A 20,972-nucleotide genomic window follows, 5' to 3' on the forward strand; every position below is an offset into this window, starting at 1 on the left:
CGGCAGCAGACAGGGAAATTCCTGCTCCTGCTGCTCTCCCTCGCTGGGAAGGACGTGCCCGCAGCTCTGGGAGTGCTGGGATAGGGCTCCCCCCGGGAATGCAGCACATGGCCCCTGGGGCGAGTGGCCCACGGCCCATCCCCTTCTCTCAGCACCTCGGCTCCGTCCCGCCCCTCTCGCTCTTGCTTTGTTGCAGGGACGGCGAGATAACCTTGAAGATTTTATAACCTGAATCTCATTCCTACTTCTCCTTTGCTCCTGGCAATGCACCAATTATTAATTAACAGGCAAATGTTAGAGAAAAGGCCGATGTACATAGCTCGCTTCCATTGATGTAAACGCAGCAGTCCCCAGGTCAGCTTTTATTACAGTGAACCCAAATACTGTGAATAAATAGCCTGAGGGAGGGGAAAAAAAAAAAAAGAAAGCAACAAAAACCCCCCAAAACCAATAAAAAGCCTCCAAACCAAAACCAAACTAAACAGGATCCCAGAAACTATTTTGAACTTGATAAAAAAAGTTGAATCTTTTAAAAGATTCTCTTTTCTGGCTACTGTGCATGCCATGCTACCTATGGAAAAACTCGGGCAACAAGAATTTGTGTCACCAGGTGATGTGACACGGACGCCCTGGGACTTCCCAGTACCCAGCTCCTGGGAAATGTTTGCTGCTCTGGGCTGTACACTGCATCTCATCACTTGCATCATGATGCTGAGTGAAGGTGCTGCTTTTGAATATGCACCAAAAATGTTATTCCAGATTCAGACCAAATTAAAGCTGCTGCAGTCAAAAGGATTTGCTCTCTTTCTCAGGAGGGAAAAAAAAAGGTGCAATGATTTACTGCGGTGTCTGTCACAAAACTTGGATTTACAGACCTGAAACTTGAAAACCCTGCTTCTGCTTCCATGGAAGCAAACTGCACAACAGCTTTACCCACACATTTTCCAGGCCTCCCTTGGTTTCAACCCACACAAGCAGCCACCCAGGAGGGGTTGCACATCTGTGCTGAGATGTGGTCCCTGCTGACCTGTAAATTGGCAGCACCAGGCGAGAACCATCCCGGGGCTTAGGACTTTGCATGGATTTGGATCCAGGGGAGGTTGAGTGACCTGCTTGGAAGAGCAGGGCTGCAAAATGAGCCCCCACCTCACCTTCCCTGGGGTTTTTAGGGCACAGCTGCTCTGAGCACAGCAGGGCCATCCCAGCCAGGCAGTGGTTTGAAATGTGCTCTGGGCAATGCCAGCGTTGGTTTCAGGTATTTTCCTGCTTTCAGACAACTGTTGAGGCCTGCCTGCTGAGTGGACCAAGGAATACATTTGGATTAAAACACCTCCCCCCCTGAAGGTCCCAAAGGCAGCCCTGTGACCAGTTACGATTACAGAGGAGCAGGCAGGGCCTGGGTGTGGGACTGGGAGGAGGGAGAAATGCCTTTCCCCCAAAGGCAGCAGACCATTTCAGCATAGACCACCCCTTTTAGCTTCAACGTGTTTTTCCAGGCTCCTCAGCACCCAGTGCCATGGGATACACTGCACTAGGAGATTTCTGGCTTTTTTTTTTTTTTTTACAGTTGTTCTCAAAACATATCATTATGAAATCTCCTGTGCAGTGGAGCCAAGCTCCTGGCTGCCAGACACTCAATTCTCCTCTCAAACCCTTGTGTTACTTTAATAGACAACGATGTTTGCCAATTTAGGGTAATTCCTCCCTTTGCTGTAATCTTCCCGCTCTGATGAAAAGGACAGCTTTACTCAAACGTGAAGCACATATATAAATATTTGAAGAGGGATGAAATATGCAACGTCCCTACCAATGCACTGTGAATGGGGACATTCCTTCCAGACTCCTGAGTGAAGGTTTTAGAGCAGCTCCAAGAGACCTGCAGCAGCTTTCCTATTGACATGCCATATTTGACACACAGCGTATGGGGAGCTGGGGATGTGCAGTGGGTACTGATGCTGCTTCCCAAAATGGTTGTGTTTAGGGCTGTGCACACCAGCTGCTGAATGCTGGTGAAAATAAGTGCTGTAAAATGGAAGTGAACAACCTGTGTTTTCATGGATCACAGGGACATACTTACCCCTCCCTTGGCAATGAAAACAATTTTTAAGTGGTTGTGCCAGGTGACGTTGAGACAATTCCTTTGGTCGGGCCTCTCCTTATACTGGATTGAGAATGCAGGTGCTAAAAATAGGAGCAAATGGCATGTGTTCATTTTCATCCAGGGAAGGACGAAAAGCTGAGAGGTTCACAGTCTGTGGGAACTGAAAATCTGTCTGCTGGTTGCTATTGATCTGTCCACGATAAGACGTGCCCTCTTTGCTGCAGCAGCACACATTTCTATGTTTTATTCCTGTAAGCACCCCGGGTTCTTGAGAGTTTCCTTTGGTTTGCTTCCACTGGGACATCTGGCTAGCATTTGTAGGCTCATCAACCTAGCAAGTAAGCAAACAACAACAAAAGAGGTTACTAATGAATGAGTCATGCACGATTCAGTATCACTGCGAGGCGAATTTCCAAAATCAGAAATTCTCATGAACTTCTTTACTAAGGGAAGCCTTGACAGCCTAAAAACCCCCTTTGCTTCTCCTCCCTGGGCTCTCCAGCAAAATCTTTGAAGACTTCCACGAAAAGCTGCGCCAGGTGCAAGGAACAAGGTTTCTTTGAAGAAGAAACATTAAAAAGTGATGTAGCGCGGCGTTTCTCAGCAGAGCTGAGGGGTTTTCCCCTTTCGCTTGAGGCCGTGTGGAAAAAAACACGAGGGGAAAATGTCCTGAGGGAATGGCCGGCGACCCGCGTCGCGCAGAGGGACACAGCACCCGGGGCTGGCTCAGGAGCCGGTGCCACAGGGGCTCAGGAGCCAGGAGTCACCGGGGCTGGCTCAGGAGCCGGTGTCACCGGGGCCACCCTTAGGAGGAGGGTGCCCGGTGTGGGGCCGATCCCACAGGGAGGGAGCAGCCCCTGGCCCGGCTGGAAGGCGGACAGGGCAAGGCAGCGGTGTCTGCCCCCTTCCCCTCGCTCCTCATGAACACAGACACCTTTCCTGCGGTAAATGCCTCCCAGCTCTACAGCCTGGGCTCGGAGGGGGGGGGGCGAACGCCGTGTCCCGCCGGGGCCGGACCGCTCCAGGCCCGCCCGCCCGCGCGGTCCCCTCAGGGCGCGGCCGCCGCCAACCGCAGGGACGGCCCTGGCGCGCGCGGGGACCCCCCGGCCGCTGCCCCGCCCGGCCCCGCGGGGCGCGCGCCTCGCTCTCCGCCAACTCGCGGCGCCGGCGGACGGGCGGGGGGCGGGGCCGGCGCGCGCCGCTCAGCGCCTCGCCCCCGCCCCCTGCGGCGCGCGGCGGCGCCGGGCGGGGAGGCGGGCGGGGCGCGCGCGCGGGGCTCCGCCACAGGGCAACAAGTGAGAGGCGCTGCCCGGCCGCGCCCCCGCCCCGCCGCCGCTCCACCGCCCCCGCCGCCGCCGCCTCCTCCTCCTCGCCGCGGCCCCGGCTCCGCTCCGCCCGCCGCAGCCGCGCACCTCAGGCGCGGCCGGCCCTGAGGACACAGCGGCGGGGTGCGTGCCGTCCCGCGGGGACGGGGGACGAGCCCTTCCGCGGCCGCCTCGGCGCCGCCCCGGCATCGCCCTCAGGTGCGGAGCCCCCGCCTGCTGCGGGGGCCGGCGGAGCGGGGCGGCGGCGCGGAGCCGCCAGGGCCGTGGTGGGGCGGCAGGCCGGAGCCGGGCGGTGGGAGCCCGCGGCGAGGGCAGCCCGCGGCCGGACAAAGCATGGTGGATGCGGAGGCGGCGGCAGCAAGAACCCCGGCGGAGCCCCGCGGCAGCCTGGCAAGGTACGGGCGGGGGGCTCGGCTGCCGCCCCCGCCAGCGCTGCCCCCGCGGGCCGGCGGGGATCGGCGCTGCCGGAGCGGCTGAGGAGAGACGGGGGGCGAAAAAAACCCCGGGTTTTAACTTAATTTTTGCCTCCCGTGCTCGTCGTGCGGTCGTGAGGTTTTCCTTGCCCGTCGCCTCTCGGTTGTTTGCGTAGCGACCGCTGTGAGCTGGCGGCGCGGGGGCGAACGGCCGGAGGTGTGAATCGGGGGTTTTTTTAGGGCCGGGTTTTTCCCTTTCCCCGGCTGGGAGGGGACGGGCGGCGGCAGGGTGGGGTCACAGCACATGGGCGCGGAGTCCCTGCCCGGCAGCGCGGGCAGCCGGCACATGTTGCAGCCCGAGCGGCGGGAGAGAGGCGCAGTCTGCTGGGCAGGGATGAAACTCAGGCCAGCTCAGCCCACCGTATGTTTGTCCTCGCTTTTTAAATTTATTTATTTAGGTTTTATTTTGGTTTGTTCATGTAACCTTGGGGAGGCGGCGTTGGTGCTGCCGGAGCCGTGAGGTTTTTCCGGAGCGAGCCCGAGCCGTGGGGCTGCGGCAGTGCCGGGGCTGCTGCAGTCGCTCCCGGCGGGAGGGGAGGGACAGAGCGGAGCGGGGACACTCGCAGCGCTCCTGGGGTCACCTCGCAGCCCGCTGCCACCCAGCGGGTTAATGATCAACATCCGCCTCGGGATCCTGGAGTGTGGAGTGCTGAGGCAGCGGCGCTAAACTATGGGCTTTGGTGCACCTGAAAGGGGAGAAAGTGGCGTTTTTGCTGGAGTTCGCCTGAATATATGTGCTCCTTCGCGAGGCGATGCTTTTTCCGTCAAACTTCCTGACGCATCCTGTGCCCCGTCAGGAGGGGACTTCAGGTTACTCGCAGGGATTGTGGCTAAACTGCAGCTCGCAACTCATTCGTCATCCTGCAAAAATTTGTGGTGAAAGTTACTTGAGTAACCCTTTAATCCGACTTCCCAAAATGCTCAGTGCTATTGGGGTTGATTATTAAATACTCATGGTTAGTTTTAACTATGCAAAATAAGAGCTTACGTGGTTTGGTTGTTGGCGTTTTTTTTTTCTTGTGGGGTTTTCTACTTCCCCCCAACCTTTTTTTTTTTTTTTTTTTTTTTTAATATATTTTGGACAGAAAGACTCGGTTTGGGCACAGAAGCAGCTTAGTCTAGCCGTAGAAAGATGCGTGCACAAAATTACATGCTGGCCATGTCATCTGCGAGTTATTGAGAAAACATGATTATAGCGTTGTCCTTTGAGGGAATTTCTGGTAAATTATTGTTCACCGTCTTACAGAGAGAGACAGCCCGGAATCCAGCTCCCTTCCCAAGCTGCTCGAAGCCGTTTCGTGTTCTTGTTGCAGTTCCGCTTTTGGCGGCGGGCTCGGGTGCTGTCAGCGAGGGTGGGGCGGGGGCGGCCGGTGGCACCGGGTGAGTGGCACGCTCGGGGCTCGGTTCGGATGGGAGCCCACGCTGCTGGCACCGGCTGCCCTGCCGCCCGGGAACCGGCCGTGGTGCCTGAGGAACCACCCGAGGAGCTCAATGAGCGCTGAGCTGTTACGAAATGCGTGGAGGAAACGGAACAGAGAATCAGCTTTTCTCATTCGGCAGATCTAATTTGTAATGGTTTGGGTTTTTTTTTTTCCTTCCCGGGGCTGTAAACAGCTCGAGAAGATAGGTATCTTTTGAAAAACAACACTGCTGTGCAGGTGGGTTAAAATACAGAATCTCTGTCTTGTACCTAAAAATGTAATATTGTCAGACAGAGTCAAAGTATTTTGGCTTAAAAGAAACCCTGGTTTTGCTACTTGCTTTGAACGTGTGACTTTCTACAGGAGATGTTGTGCAGTACCGAGCTGTATGGCTGTAGGGAACCTACGGAGAGAGCATAAAAAAGTAGAATGTATTTAAAGTAATTCTGTCCCCTTGTCACCTGTAAAGGGGGTTTGCTTGGATCTGTGCTCATTTCTTTTCCCCACGATGAGGAAAATGCAGCAAGGTAGCACAGCTGAAGGGACTTGTTTTGAAGGTCATGCTTTAGATGGCTGGGAGTGCTAGCTGGCTGTCTGATGCCCTGTTTCATAATAGGTAAAGCTCACTAATCTCCCCAGAGCTTGTTCCTAACCAACACGCTGTCACTGGTAGTCAAAAAAATTATTGTTATTGCCTGGAAGCTGATCCTGAATTTTTAAAAATACTTCTGAGTGATGAAGATGCTGCTGAGGAGATCAGTGGAGCAGTGGTGTTTGCTCAGAGAAAAAGCAGCGTTTGATGAGAAATGAGAGTGGATAAAGTGGTGTCGTATTCTGTGCTGGCAAATCTGGGCAATTGTCTGTATGGATAAGTCACAGAGTATGTAGAGGGGGAGGAAAAAAGCAGGATTTGAGTCTTCATCTTCTTGCCTGCCTGGCAAAGATTCCTTGGAGAACCAAGCCTTTCAGAGGAGTGCTGCTCCATGGCGACTTGTGAGTGCCGAGACTCTGAGGAATTGTCATTTTACTGCCACCTGGTGCAGCTACATTCACAGTGGATCCGGCTTGGTTTTTCCTGCGGTTTTTCCTGTTGGCTGTGTAATTCCACTTGAAAGAGGGAAGAATGGTAGTGACAAAAGGCTGTGTCAGTGCTGATCGTGTTTGCAACATAGGATGTGATCGTGACTCCTGCCACAGCCAATATTGTCATTGTCACAGCAGCCAGGAAGCAGGGCTGGCTTCTCATCGGTGCACTTGACCAAAACCTGGATGGTCATATTGCTCCAAATTAACCAGAGGACAGGAAATAATTGAACGGTATCAATTCAAATCCTCAACCAAGCTCTTTGGTACCTTGTTCTTTCTCCACAGATCACTGAATTTTTGACAAATGTGTCAGATGGTCTTGCAAAATCTTGACTTCAGGCGGGTTGTGAAACTTCTCAGAGCTGGTTACTTGGTGGACTTTTCCTGTGTGCTGTCAGACTTGTGCCTTGTGCTGCCAAGTAGCTGACTAAAGCAGCTCTGCTGGAAATGCACCAGGCTGACATTCCAGATCTTCATCTTTTACTGGATTTGGTAACGCTTCCTGCAGTAATAAAAGCATAAATGGCTTCTTTTTGAAGAATTTGCAGTCCTCATAGTAGAGGCTGGGAGGTTTCTTGTATGTAGAGCTTAAAGTGTGTAATTCTCCAACTTGCCAAGAACAGGCCATAGACAGGGTGGATGGAAGATATGGGCAAGAGTGAACTTTTTCTGTAAAATGCACAGAATATAGCAAAGCCACATATTTCATAAAAATATTAAGAACTTCTTGTTTTCATGTTAATGTTTCTTGAAGGCCCTCTCACAGGTTGTTGGTTTGGGATTCTTTCCTTAGTATATCTCTTTATTACATTTTCTATTACTTTATGGTAGAAATGCAGCAGTAATTTTGAAGCAAATAGGATGAATTTCCTTTTTAAATTCAAACTTAAAAGTTTTGTTTTTTCAGGTATATGCAATATTAGTCCCTAATACATTTTTAGCCAGAATGTTAACAGTTAATTTAGGAAGAAGGTTGGGTCATTGGGTGCATGTGCAGTCATGGGATTAGTGTTTGATGTTTCTGGTGTGTCATGGGCTGTGTTCATGTTAGTGCTTATTATGGAATCATAGTTGGAGCAGGGATCCCCACAGGGATCATTGGAGTCCTGCACGGGACAGTGCTTCGTGTGGTTTGGAGAAGAATTTGTGCCTGTGAGTGCAGTTCACAGAAATTCCTAATGTGTTATCCCTGTTCTGCCGTGTCCTGACCCCACAGAGATATATTTAGATGTTTTTATCAGTTCACTGTTGTATGCCTTTATGTAAGCAAGCACCCTTCGTGTGCTTTAAAAACAGCAAAAAAAAGAAAGAAAATATGATGGTGAAATACAGGCTCTTCCTGTCGTTTTAGCATAGAGTGAAGAAGTCACTGACCAAAAGTTGTGGAATGAATAAATGTCAGACCTGTCCAGTCACATTTTGCTTTTACATAGGAAGCACCGACAGGTACCTGGGACTCGATCCTGCTCTTTGCCTGTATCTTCCTCCTCATTTCCTTGAGCCTTTTAGGATTTCAAAAGTGCCTAAGTATAAACCTCCCCCAGTTTCCAGCTCGTGTAAAACCCAGTGAAAGACTGGATCATTAAAGTGTCTTGTGACACTTTACAGAAGAATGATTGAATTGGTGCCTCGTGAGAGGCAATTAGCATTTAAGTAAGGAAAAGAATCCCTGTGTGTGATGGGTGCGGTGCTGAGAGTTTTCATGGGAGAATTGATGAAACAGTTTCCATCAGCAGTTGGTTAAGAAAGCTTTGTTGTTTAGGAGAAATACAGCAGTAAGAATTGAAAAGCATTTAATTTGGAGACAGTTTTGTTCCTCTTTGTAAATAACTTCTGAAATTTAGCAGCTGCTTCATCTTAAGCACACTCAGAAGAGTTAGTCTTGAGAGTGAATTGACCAAATCCCTTCAACTGTAAGCCAGCTATCTGGATCAAATGAGCAAGAAATCTTGACTTGTGGCTGGGAATGACTAATTCCCCCATAAAAGGGTAATTCCCCGAGGCTCAGTGGTTTATGAAGCAGCAGACGACCTGCGTATCGCTATGGGATTTACAGGAGAGTTCACGGTGTACTTGAAGGTTTGTGTGCCCCCCGAGGTGTGCGAGCTGTGTGCTGGATCCCGGGAGCATGCTTCTGTATCCTGGAGCAGTGTGTGTGCTGGTGGAGCTGTTCGTGCAGCTGGGTGGTGAACTGAATTGAGGAAATAAGGGCCTTGAGAAATAACATCTTCTGTTTGCTTGTCTTCAGGGTTATACACAGTGTAACACAGTGAGCTACGCAAATATGGGAATTCATGGCCTGGGAAAGGGTGGGATTCTTTTAACTGAGTTTAAGGAGAGCTGCTGCCGAATGCCCGACTGAATCCTGAATGTAGTGCTGGTTTATCTCACTTTAGCAATTATATTTTTCAGTCTGGTATTTGAAAGTTAGACACAGCTAATGGGAAGCTGTCTTTGGGATGGAAATTGTTGTTGCAAACTTATTGTCGATCTGCTTTTGAATAAAAACAATTAAAACCCATGCAGAGCAGCCCTAAGTTGATTCTCCAACCACACTCAAGCTTTGTGGATGCTCACTTTGGTGTGCAGGTAACAGGTACAGAAGGTGCTACTCGGATGTAGAAGTTTCTAATCGGGTTAGATGCTTATCTGCTGTTAACAGAACCGGAGTTAGCTGCCTAGCCGGCTTAAAGATCCTTTACAAAATCCTCCTGATACTTATATGCATCTTTAGCTGCCTAAAGCTGCCGGAGAAATTGTTCCCTTTTCCATAAACTTGGTAGGCTGGAACGAGATCTGTATCTTAGGCTTTACAGCTTTGAAGGAAGACAATGAACTTCTCTGATTACAACTCCACTGATTTTTCTGAACTATAAATGAATTATTTAGAAAGATGAAGAACTTTTCCTGTAAATGTTAATTACACCTGAAACCAAAACCACTTGAAGGCAAAAGTATTTTTCACGTATTTGCATTTTAAAATAGTAGGTTTTGCATTCTTCAATGCATGTTTAGCTCCACAAAGTACTGTAGTTTCAGAGGCAGATCCCAGAATTCTGAGATGAATATTCTCAGTATGAATTTGGTTTGAATTGACTTCTGAGTAACCACATAGCACTGGCAGGGAATATGGCTGGCAATTTTACCCTCCCAGTTGTGTATCCCATCACACAAAGGCAGCAGTTTGGGGAAGTCAAATTGAAACCCAGCGTTTATTTTTAACCCAAAAGGACAGTGGCAACCAGGGGTAGGGGTTGACTTCATCAGCTGTTCCAAGTCACACTGTTCCTGTTTTTAAAACATAGTTTTTAGTAGTGTGTTTTGTGTCTACGGTGGGCAGGAGACCGAACAGAGGCAGAACTTTCATGGCCTGAGGTATGGTGCTTGAAGGATGGTTTTGTTAGTTGACTAAATAATGATTGCTCTCTGTGCAGACATAAAGGTGGTTGGAATATAGTTAAGGCAGGATTAATTACTGGTTTTAAGATAAAACCGGAAGAGATCAGGAGCAGATGAGTTGTCTTGTTTGTGGAAATTATGGTTATCTGCATTTTGTGTAGGTTTTCTAAATCATGAGTTGTATTTCAAATACAGCACAAAAGTAAGAAGTAAAAGAGTTGTCTGTCCTGCAGACTTCTCTCATTAATGCCTGCTGAAAGCATCAGTCAGGTTTGCAGTGTGTTATATCCATTCTTTCTCGTCACAACTAGCACTGATCCAAGCACGGGGTGTCTGCCAGGAACGTGCTTCCTTATCCACTTCCTTGGCTTTCTAGTAATTATGGGCTGATAAGGTGCAGCTGAAAGGAACCCCATGGCAAACAGCAGGTGTGGGTGGGTTACACTGGGCCGGTCACTGCCCCTGGCCTGGGTACAGAAAGTGCCACAGAAATTCGGGCCCGGGGTGCACTCTGTGGTGGAATGGGTGGCCCCGGCTCTCTGTGCTCTGGGGCAGCAGTGCTGGTTGTGTCGGGCCCTGCCTGAGGGAGCTCTGGAGGAAGGTGGGAAGCAGCAGCAGTGTCCTGGTCCATGAAAGCTGAGGCTGGTGGGAATATAGCTGGATGAAGGTGGGAAGCAGCAGCAGCAGTGTCCCGGTCCGTGAAAGCTGAGGCTGGTGGCAGTGGGAATATGGCTGGATGAAGGTGGGAAGCAGCAGCAGTGTCCTGGTCCATGAAAGCTGAGGCTGGTGAGAATATGGCTGGATGAAGGTGGGAAGCAGCAGCAGTGTCCTGGCCCATGAAAGCTGAGGCTGGTGGCAGGTGGGCTCTGCTGTGGCCTGGCCTGTGCGAGCCTTCCCGTTCTCCTGTCCCACTCCTGGTGTTTGTGCCGCACATCAGCGGGTGATGGAAGCTGGCTGAACCCTAATTGCTGCTTTGTTGTCGGCTCTTTATCGTCCTCCAGCTAGCTGAAATGATTCACCACAATCAAATCAGTGCAAAGGTAAATGGGTCTGTGCAGCTTATGTATGCAGGGGAAGGAATAAATTACAGGAATGAGTCAGCTATGACTGAAACTGTTTTAAACTGCCATGGAACTGTGCTCCCCAACTTCTAATTGATGTGATGAATGACAATTAATTTTGTTCCAAGAAATATTTCTCTGCTGACACTTGGTTAAACCCCTTCTCTTGATTCTTTATAATTTACTGTTCGTTCAAGCTGATGCCTGTCAAGTGAAAACTAAATTTCTTCTTAAAGCAGAAGCTGGCAGCTCTGGGTTATTCCTAACAAATTTACAACGTCATTCTCAAGCTTGAACTGACCTTAGAATGACACGGGAATTTTCTGCATTAACCAATTGGGAAAAACAGGTCATATCTGCTACCACAGGCCCTCAACTACTGGCATATTAAACTTTAATATTTATTTTTATAGGGAGTCGAGATATTACACTTGATTGTCAGTGTGAAATCTGAATTACTGGAAAAAAAAACTCAAGACCAACAACCCAAACTATTTATACTGTTAAACAAAGAAACCAAACCTTTTTCATCACAAGTCTTTTGTTAGTTAGGGTTTGGTGTTTTTTATGAGCAGTTAGGAACACCTTCATAGCTGTCTAGTGTGGCTGCAGGCATGCCAGTGCAGAATGGTGATGTTAGCATGATGCACTAATTTGAGACACTGCCATTGTTTAAATTGACTTATGGAGGTGTGGTGTACATGTGCAACTACATTGCTTGCTCATCCCTGTGGAAAACCATGACCAAACTCAGGTAGTCTGTACCAGTAGAAAAACTGGAATATCCATTAAACCCAGGATTGAGATTACAGAATATTTTTCATAATGGCCTTTTCTTGCGTATACCTTGATCATCTATAGAAACACAAAAATTCAAATATGCAACTGAACATTCAGCCAATCCAAGGATTTAATTTTAACAGGTTAAAAAATATTTAGGTCTAACTTGTAGTGAATTCAGTAGGTGCACCATATTTAAATATTTTCTCAATCAAATCCAGAGCTTTTATGAGAGACACCTGCAAATAAGTTAAAATACAGACAGGGTTGGGATAATCTGATGATTTACTGGTAGCTTACTTATTTAAAAATGACTGAAAAAATGGATTACTCTGGTTGAAGGTTTGGGGATTTCAGCAGTTTGGTTTGGAGTTGAAAGAGTTCAGTTAGAGACAGTGGTGAGCCAATGGTATCTCTTCCTTCTCTAAGTGTTCTGTCAAGCAGGAATTTCATGAAGGGTGATTTTAAAGAAGTTAAAAGTAAGTTTTTACTGTTGAATGACTTTGTAAAGATAGCTTGATGCAAAGATGACCCTGCAGACTCTGTGGGTGTTGTTGCAGTATTTCTAACCACAATATAAAGCCAACAAAGCTTCTGTTTCATAGATGTTATTTTAAATAGCACACCTTAAAAGGCAATGTTCTCGTAGCTTCTCTTTTCTGCTGAAGGAACTAGGGGTAGGGGAAGACCTGAAATTAGTCCAGATGGTTGCAGGAAGCATAGTAAAACTTACTGTGAAGATTCTGGAATTCTGCTCCTCAGAACTTAGCATTCAGCAGTAAATGAAAGAACTCTTCAGTCTTTTAATAGCACAGTTGAAATCTGACATCAGGTAGTGTGGGGCACAAATCAAGTAGGTATTAGAGAGAGGGACTTTGGGGTTCTTATGAAGCTTTCACAAACCTGAATGCAGTCGGGATTTCCCCACTGGTTTGTAGCAGCTTTTGACGAGTTAACTTCTGGAGTTTCACTGGAATGTGACTGCTGTGAGCAATGTGAGTTATCTGATCGCTTGGAGAAGCAAGACTGGGACAACAAAACCCTGCTGGTGCAGGTGGTGGCAGTGTGAGAGATGTGAGGGCAGCGCTCCCAGAGCCCAGGGATGGCTGCAGGGTTGTCTGCCCTGCTCCTGCAGCAGCTGCCCTCAGCCAGCACCTGGCAGGCTTTGGGATGGTGCTCTCACCTAATGAAGGCTGGCTGGCTCGGGGAGCCGTGCAGGAATGTGGTCACTCGTGGCTGGGGCTGGAGAGGAGCCCTGCTGGAACGTGTTCCCTCTGCTCCGTTGTGGCTGTGACTTGGGTGAGCTCAGAGCCTGCAAGTGCAGTCTTGCTTTGAGAGCCGTCCCTTGTGTGGTGTGTACGATGACTTCATTTTTTGCATGAGGTGTAAGCCATTTCTGCACTGGTCTTTGTGCAGAATGGCTTACACCTCATACCAAAATCCACAGATCTATAACTCCAAAAAAAATCTCCACTTAATTTTTAAAGAGCTAAATTAAAGTACTAAATTAGTTCTTTTTGTCGTTGTCACTGTTGTATCAAAAATGACCATCTAGGAGGGGAAGGGCTGACCGATGAAAGTTCATCGTGTAGCTTGTATGGTAAATGTATGTAGAGAAAATAATGTCATACATTTAAAATTAATAATTAGTGCTTTCTGAGGGTTCCTTGTGTGGTAATAGAATAGTGAGTCATTACAAGTTCTTGGTGTGGGGAAAAGTTGAGGAACCAGGATAATTCACAGAAGTTGAAAATAGAGAGTGATTCAAAAAAATGGTTGGACAAGGTCAGACTAGGTTCAATTACATAAGTAAGCATTGCTCAAATGCAAGTCTGGCCCTCTAAAAGCTTATTACAGAAAACCAGAGGAGCACTACTAGAGAAATGCCTCACTACCATTGGTTCTCTTGGATGTGTATGTGGGGGTGTTGGTTTTTTTGGTGTTGCTTCTGAGGGGTTTTTAAACAAAAATGTGCTGAAGATAACTAGTGGGAGACAGAATGTGAAGTTACTTTGGCCTTTATTCAAACTCCTTTTAGTTCTTTATGCCTTGGGCTGTGTTTTAGGAAAATATATGCATATCCTTCCCTAGTCTTGCTATATTTACTCGGATCTTGAAATTCCATGCCTGAGTTTCACTGGTGTCCTTTGGTATTAAAATACTGGAAGATTAGAATTTCTCCCAAAGCTAAATAATATGCCTAAAGATGTCTCAAAGCAGGTATATGCAAATAATTAAAAGTAATGTTAAGACAAACATCAGCTGCTCTGAATTTCAGTGCAGTTGCTCATGCTCTGAGTGCGTGTTGCCATCGTGGTTACTTTGCTGCAGCTGGAACATTGTTTCAGGCTGTCTTGGTGCAGAACACAGAAAACATTGACTGTTTCCAGTGGTAACCTTCTGCTTCTGCAGAAGAGCAACACGGGTATCTGTTCAACATTCTCCTGTTCTTAAGGTTTTCTTAATTGCTGTCCTATGAAAGGGAATCTGTGTAATTCTGAGGGGGAAAAGAGCTTTGATGGTGTGCAGTTAGAAAATAAACAGCGTTCAAGTTCTTTACAGCTGGAAATAGCACGGGCTCGTTACAACAGCCCGGGGCTCTCAACATCATCTCACTCCAAAACTGCTCTTGCTCAGTCCAGAAATCTCTTGACTCACTGAACAGAGCTGAGCTGTTAGACAACTGATTCATCTCACAGGAGGTTTAGAAGGACTCCATATGGCTTGTGATGTGTTAAGTAGCTAAACCAGTTCATTTCAGAAGCAGCAGTGTCACTACTGCACGTGCTGTTGCTGGCACTGTCAGAAGCGGTGCTGCATGTGCAGCTGCTGCAGGGGATATCAGGCCTAACATGAAGTTATATGGGAACATCCAAGTCTTCCCTAGCACCAGTTACAGTCTCTGTAAAAAGAGAAGGGTGGTGATGTCTGATAGATACCTGAATTGCAGATTGGCTTTGCCAGATTCCTGCTAGTTTAGTCCTGGACCAGTAGGGTGGTAGGTGTGATACCTGCAGGACATAGGGATTATCTAATCTTTTGTCAGCCACAGTAAGTAAATGGGCTTGTAATGCTTGGGTTTGGCAGGCAGATAATGTAGATGTGGTACTCAGCCCACTTAGAAAATACAGCCTAACTCCTGCCCTCAAAAAGGTATTTACAGTGAAAGGCCATGGCTTATGTGGAAGGAGGTGGAAAAGTTGGGTGTTTTACTTTGGGCTTTTACATCAGATGATTAGATTGGTTCAGCTGCTTGTGGATCCACAGCCTGGAACAGGGTAGAGGCTGTGAGTATTTGCTTGTGGTGGTGTCACCATTTACTGTGCTCTGAGATGGAGCCACTGTCACCATTTACTGTGCTCTATGAGATGGAGCCACTGTCACCATTTACTGTGCTCTGTGAGATGGAGCTACTGTCACCCTTTACTGTGCTGTGTGAGATGGAGCCACTGTCACCTTTTACTGTGCTGTGTGAGATGGAGCCACTGTCACCATTTACTGTGCTGTGTGAGATGGAGACACTGTCACCCTTTACTGTGCTCTGTGAGATGGAGCCACTGTCACCTCACCAGACTTATACCTTTTCTACTGAAAAGCTCCACCAAGCCCAACAGTAAATGGGGATTTTTCTGCCCAGGATCCCTGTCTCATTTGCTGCAGGGGACTGCAGTCATAGTCGACTGAAGGATTTTTAAGTGTTTGAAATAAATTCTTTTTAAATGGTGTCTCATTGTGTCAGAAGAGTCTCAGGTCAAGTACCCAGATGCCTTAGAGGTGTTGAATACTCTCAGCTTGGTAAGCTGGGGGCAGTGTCAGCTGAGCTGTGTGGTGCTGCATATCCTGAAGAATCGAGCTTTGACTGAGCTCTTGTTAGTTGGCTGTTCCTAGGAGGGAGCAGCCACCCTGCTGTCTCTGGGGTCCCAGGATCATAGATCAGATACTCCCTCATTTGTTGTTTAGTGGGAAATGCTGTTGAGGACAGGGCAGAGAAGCCCTGATGTTCATGCTGAGCTCTGTGGAGCAGCACAAAACAGGGGACTGCTCCTTCTCCAGTATTTTTGTGTCTTGTGAAAGATAAATTTAGAAAACTAGTTTATTTATCTGGTTTTAGTGGCAGCTAAAGAGGAGGATAAAGTTTCTTTGAAGTCTATGTGACCAAACCCAGTGCTTTCTGAACAGTTCAGCTGTTTATCTTAAATGATGGCTGATGACTGACCACGAGTATGGTTTTGTCTTTGAGGTATAGAGGAAAACTACCTTAAAATTAGAACAGAAACTTCATAGCTGACTGAGAGTAGAATGTGAAATAAAGTAGACCTGGCCTGAGCCTATACACAGATAAATATGCAGATGATACTTGAGGAAGCACAGGCATTTTTCTGAGAGACCGTGTTTTCTAGGATTTGGATTTCAGTTCCAGAAAAGCACCCACACACCCCCTTTTGGATTTAATAATGGTTATGGGTAAATAAGAGAAAAAAGATTACTGATTATTTACTTGCTGCTTTCTTCCTAATTTTTAGAAGTTTAGTGTTTAACTTGTTGAGGGGTAAAACAAAGTAGGACTGAAACCATAAGAGACCAAGGGTCAGTGTAGTTCAGGTGTCTGGGGATGGCTGAAAAAAAGAAAACAGCAGCAAGTACAAGGTGCACTTCTCAGTCTGCCTCCATCTGCTGTTGCTCTGTGACCTCAGGGCCTGAGGCACTGCTCACAGCTGGGCTCCCAGCACTCAGTACCAATTCTTTATTGCATTAGGTTTTTCTGATCTTCCAATAATCATTTATATTCCTGGCACATGAAAGTGAGCTCTGTATGTGACTTCAGCATAGTCTTTGTAACCTTCTTATTCATGCTGAATTATTTGTGGAGCTTGTACACTGCTGTACCCCAGGGCTAGTAAACAGTTTGGTAGGCACTGCTCTAGAGGAACAGACTGTTTTCATGGTGCTCCTTGTACTGTGTGCCTTGTACCTGCATTCTGTCAGCTGTGGAACAAAGAGGGATTGATCCATTTTCTTCCCCAGTAAAAACTGAAGATGGATCATGGAACTTTTTGTATGACAGATATACACATGCTGTTCCAAGTCTTGCATATATGGGAGACCTCACCTTTTTTATTTCTTTTCAGGTTTTTTTCCTTCCTAGTAATAATTACACTTCTACTTTCATTTGCTGTTTGAATTCTTTTTTTCCAGTTGGAAGGGGAAAAAAATTCCAAGTTCTTGTTCTCTTCTGTCTGAATATCAGCAATGCAGCTGGCAAGTTTTGTCAGCCTTTCTTCCAAGGAGCAGCCAAGTGAAATTGTCAGAAACTGATTGTGTGCTTTAAAACTTGGCTCTGCCCCTTAGGTAGTTGGAAGGTGTGAGAGTGCAAGTATAAAAGCTTGAAACCTAATTTAAAAATAACTGACCTTATCATATAGCAATTTATTCTATACCCTTCAGCTCACCTTACTAGCAAAAAAAAAAAAAAAAAGTTTCTCAGTCTGCCAAGCTGAGGGCTCAGATTCTAATTATTATGCAGTCAAATGTTTAAAGGGGATCTAAATGAGAAGCAGAAACTGCTGGCTAATTTAAACTCACCATGAAAAGCTGTGTAACTTTCCTAAGCAGCAAATGGAAACTTCACATTTGTACCAACTTGGTGATGAAACCCCAAACCATATGTGTGTGTGTTAGAGACAGATCAGCCTTTGCTTCTTCGGGGGTGTAGGTAACCTTGGTTTTTAGGCTACTAACTTGCATTTGAAAGTAGCTTGCATTTTTAATGAGATCAAGAACTTGCTGTGAAGAAAGCTAAAAATCTTTTTTTGCATTTATTTCTAGATATGAGAAATGAGTGTTGGACGCAGAAGATTAAAGCTGCTGGGAATTCTGATGATGGTAAACATTTGTATTTATGTGATTGTGGAAGTCTCGAGGAGCGGCAGCCAAGACAAGAATGCAAAAGGCCGTGTTGTTATACCACGTAGCAGATTCTGGAGGAAATACACTCCTCACAAAGCTTATTGGAACAAACAGCAACAGAAGCTGGAGCTGCTCTACAACCCTATTCTGTCCTTGCTTTCCAATATGACTGTGGAAGAGAACTTGGTTTCTAACCTGAGTGTCCTCAATTCCTGTGACCCTGACCCCTCGGTGCACTCAGAGGTGAGTGACTTTGCAAACTTGCCAGACAGATTCAAAGACTTCCTCCTCTATTTGAGGTGTAGAAATTACTCATTGCTAATGGATCAGCCAAACAAGTGTGAACAGAAACCTTTCCTGCTGCTGGCTATTAAGTCACTTATACCCCATTTTGATAGAAGACAAGCAATTAGGGAATCCTGGGGCAAGGAAATAGAATCAGGGGATGTGATAGTCAGAAGGGTCTTCTTACTTGGGCAGACCCCACCAGAGGATCATTTTCCTGACCTTTCACACATGATTAAATTTGAGAGTGACACCCACCATGACATTCTCCTCTGGAACTACAGAGACACTTTCTTCAATCTGACTCTGAAAGAGGTGCTGTTTCTGAAGTGGGTCAGCAGTAGCTGCGCAAATGTCCAGTTTATTTTTAAGGGTGATGATGATGTTTTTGTGAATACCAATCAGATCCTGGATTACTTGAAGAGCTTAACAAAGGAAAAAGCCAAAGACTTATTTATAGGTGACGTGATCAAAGATGCTGGACCTCACAGAGAGAAAAAGTTGAAGTACTACATCCCAGAGAGCGTTTATGAAGGTTCGTACCCGCCGTACGCAGGAGGCGGTGGCTTCCTGTACTCTGGGGATCTGGCACTGAGACTGAATAATGCATCAGAGCAGGTACTCCTCTACCCCATCGATGATGTTTATACTGGAATGTGCCTTCAGAAGCTTGGGCTTGCTCCAGAAAAACACAAAGGCTTCAAAACATTTGATATCGAAGAGAAATACAGAAATAACATCTGTTCCTACACAAACTTAATGTTAGTGCATAGTAGAAAACCTCAAGAAATGATTAAGATTTGGACACGCTTGCAAGACCCACATTTAAGTTGTTAAAGTAATGTGCATAAGTGTCTTAAGTCCGAAAAACTTTGCAAGTTTGGATCACTGAAGCTCTGTTTAATAGTTGAATTTTTGCTGTAAACTTTTCCCTGTACTTTTGAAATCGAGAGTAATACTAAAATTTGAAGGGATGCCTTGAAGACTTGGTCCTGACTTTTCCACTGGTGGTCCTGGTGGTCATTATGTTTCAATATTGATCTTAATTTTAAAAAAGACTTGGAGGCTATAACTAGCTGTCAGTGACTGGTTAGCTGTACTGGAAACAGGGATTGCCTACCACAATGCATCTTTCATCAATTGTGATGGTGGAAAACAATTTTCCCTTGAGTGGTGTTTGTTGTGGAAACCACTGTAAATTGAAAATACACAAATTGGGGGAATACAGTTTTACTTTTAGATGTGCGACGGTTACAAGACTTCAAATTTTGGTTTTTTAAATTTAATTTAGTTTTCAGTTCTTTTGCACCCTGGAACAGTTTTTTTTTTCCTTCGCTTATGATCCTTTGTGCAAAGTGTACGTGTGTCTGAAGGATTTACCCTTTTATTAGATGAAGCTTTTTTTTTTTACAAAAAACCCCATAATTCTGCTTGAAATGCCCCCAAGAGCTAAATGTGTAAGGAAAAAGATGAGGCTTTTTCAGGGCTGGGCAGGTAGGGCTGCCCTGCCTCAAGCCTACACACTGAAGCTGACTTGTTGCTCCTGTTATCTGTGTGGAAAGCTACTCTGGTCAGTCCTTGTTTTCTGTTTGGGCACTAAATGTGATCAGGTAGCTTGATTTGCTGGAAATGACTGAAATTGCACATTGCTTCTCGAGAGCGTGGCTCGGGTCTCCTGGAAAGCGACGGTGAATCCAGAATTGTGCACATCCCAAGAGTTTCGAACTCCAAACCAAACTGAAGTTTGCATGAAGCCTCATGTAGAGTTCCATGTGTCCTCGAAACTCAGATCTTCTCTATTTCCACATCTTGCTTAGGAGAATTACTCTAAATAGTGGTCGCTTTCTTTGTATATGTAGAAGTGCCTGTCTATTTATTGTTCAGATTGAAGACCAAAACATTTTCTTAAATATATTTTGTGTAACATTTTATTTGTATAGTGTTGTCACTCGGATATTTAAATAGAGCATGATATTTTAAATCTGAGATGTGTAACGTGGTAAATAAAGCTAATTGTTATTTTTGAACTTGAAAAATAAAATGTGATTTAAATATTTCTGGTAATGCTTCATGTTGACTTGTAGAGGAGTTGCACTCTGCATTTCACGAGTTCAGAAACAAAAAGTTTCATTTGACTGATTTCTCTAAGCTTGAGTAGCAGACTATCAAGAAAATGTCACAGCTGTATCAATATTTATTAGGTGCTGGAATAGATGGACAACTCTGGTGAAAGCAAGGGTGACATTAAGTGCCTTGGGACAAACAGTAAGTACAGAAATAATTGCCTGTACAATACCATTGCTGGTGCAATTGAAAGGAGTCAAGGAGTGGATTGAATAGCTGGCACTTAAATTTTTGATTGAAACAACTTGGCAGCAACAGCTCTTTTTTGCCTTTTCACCTGCTTTCTTTTTCCTTCGTATACCTGGAAAAAATGGGGTGCTTTATTTGTCCAGGGAGAGGCGTGAGGTGTTCTGGTCTTCCACCTCTTTGTTCTGTAGATGATCATGTTGACCCCAGCATGGATAAACGACAGGCTGTGCTCTGGTGTTGTGCTGTGAGGTTTGACCCTTGTGCTTTGTCATTGTCATGGGAAGTGACACCTTTCTGAAAGTGCTGCAGGTTTTACATGAATTACTTCCTACCCTGTTTCTTTAAATATTCATGATTTGGGCCAAGTGAAAGAAAATAAGTTATGCTGATGGTGAGAGATGCAAGGGTAGTGTTAAGTCTTGGTGTGGGGGAAGGAGGAAGGGGGAGAGAGAGAAAAGGTGAGGCAGAGATGAAGAGGAGGGTGCTAGGGGAGAGTGGAGGCTGGAGAGGAAAGAGAGGCAGAGACAAGTGAGCACTGAATAAAACTGCTGAGGTCTGTGGGAGGATCAAACACAAACAGGAGGATTGCAGCAAAAAGAGGGATAGGAAAAGAGCCCAGGAATTAAATCGTGTGAGTAAGATAGGGTGGAGTGCACATGGGATGTTAAGTGAAACGGCTGTGATTGGTGGAGTGCCAGCATTAATTATTTAATTTATACCTTTCCTGGCAACCATGAGGTAAAAACCAGGTCTCTTGCGTGGGACATGCCTGATAATAAGGAAAAACAGGCTGAGTGGCACCTGGGGAGGAGAAATGCTGT

At 46.1% G+C, this 20,972-nt stretch overlaps 1 protein-coding gene across 2 annotated transcripts; it reads left to right on the forward strand.

Annotated features, from left to right (window-relative positions):
• Positions 1-3,319: 3,319 nt before the first annotated feature.
• On the forward strand, positions 3,320-19,894 carry B3GNT2 (UDP-GlcNAc:betaGal beta-1,3-N-acetylglucosaminyltransferase 2). 2 transcript variants are annotated; one of them, XM_074536963.1, is made up of 2 exons: positions 3,320-3,821; positions 17,473-19,894. In XM_074536963.1, exon 2 carries the CDS (start codon positions 17,482-17,484, stop codon positions 18,673-18,675), a length of 1,194 nt encoding a protein of 397 aa, XP_074393064.1. In that variant the 5' UTR covers positions 3,320-3,821; positions 17,473-17,481; the 3' UTR covers positions 18,676-19,894. The 2 variants fall into 2 exon arrangements, with proteins under 2 accessions (XP_074393064.1, XP_005489429.2); XM_005489372.3 differs by lacking the exon at positions 3,320-3,821 and adding an exon at positions 4,116-4,260.
• Positions 19,895-20,972: the final 1,078 nt, after the last annotated feature.

The sequence above is a fragment of the Zonotrichia albicollis genome, chromosome 3, assembly GCF_047830755.1.
Source record: "Zonotrichia albicollis isolate bZonAlb1 chromosome 3, bZonAlb1.hap1, whole genome shotgun sequence".
Classification (NCBI taxonomy): domain Eukaryota; kingdom Metazoa; phylum Chordata; class Aves; order Passeriformes; family Passerellidae; genus Zonotrichia; species Zonotrichia albicollis.

Excerpts from the sequence above, each read along its gene's own strand:
- B3GNT2 (XM_074536963.1), top strand. The coding sequence starts at position 17,482 with ATGAGTGTTGGACGCAGAAGATTAAAGCTGCTGGGAATTCTGATGATG.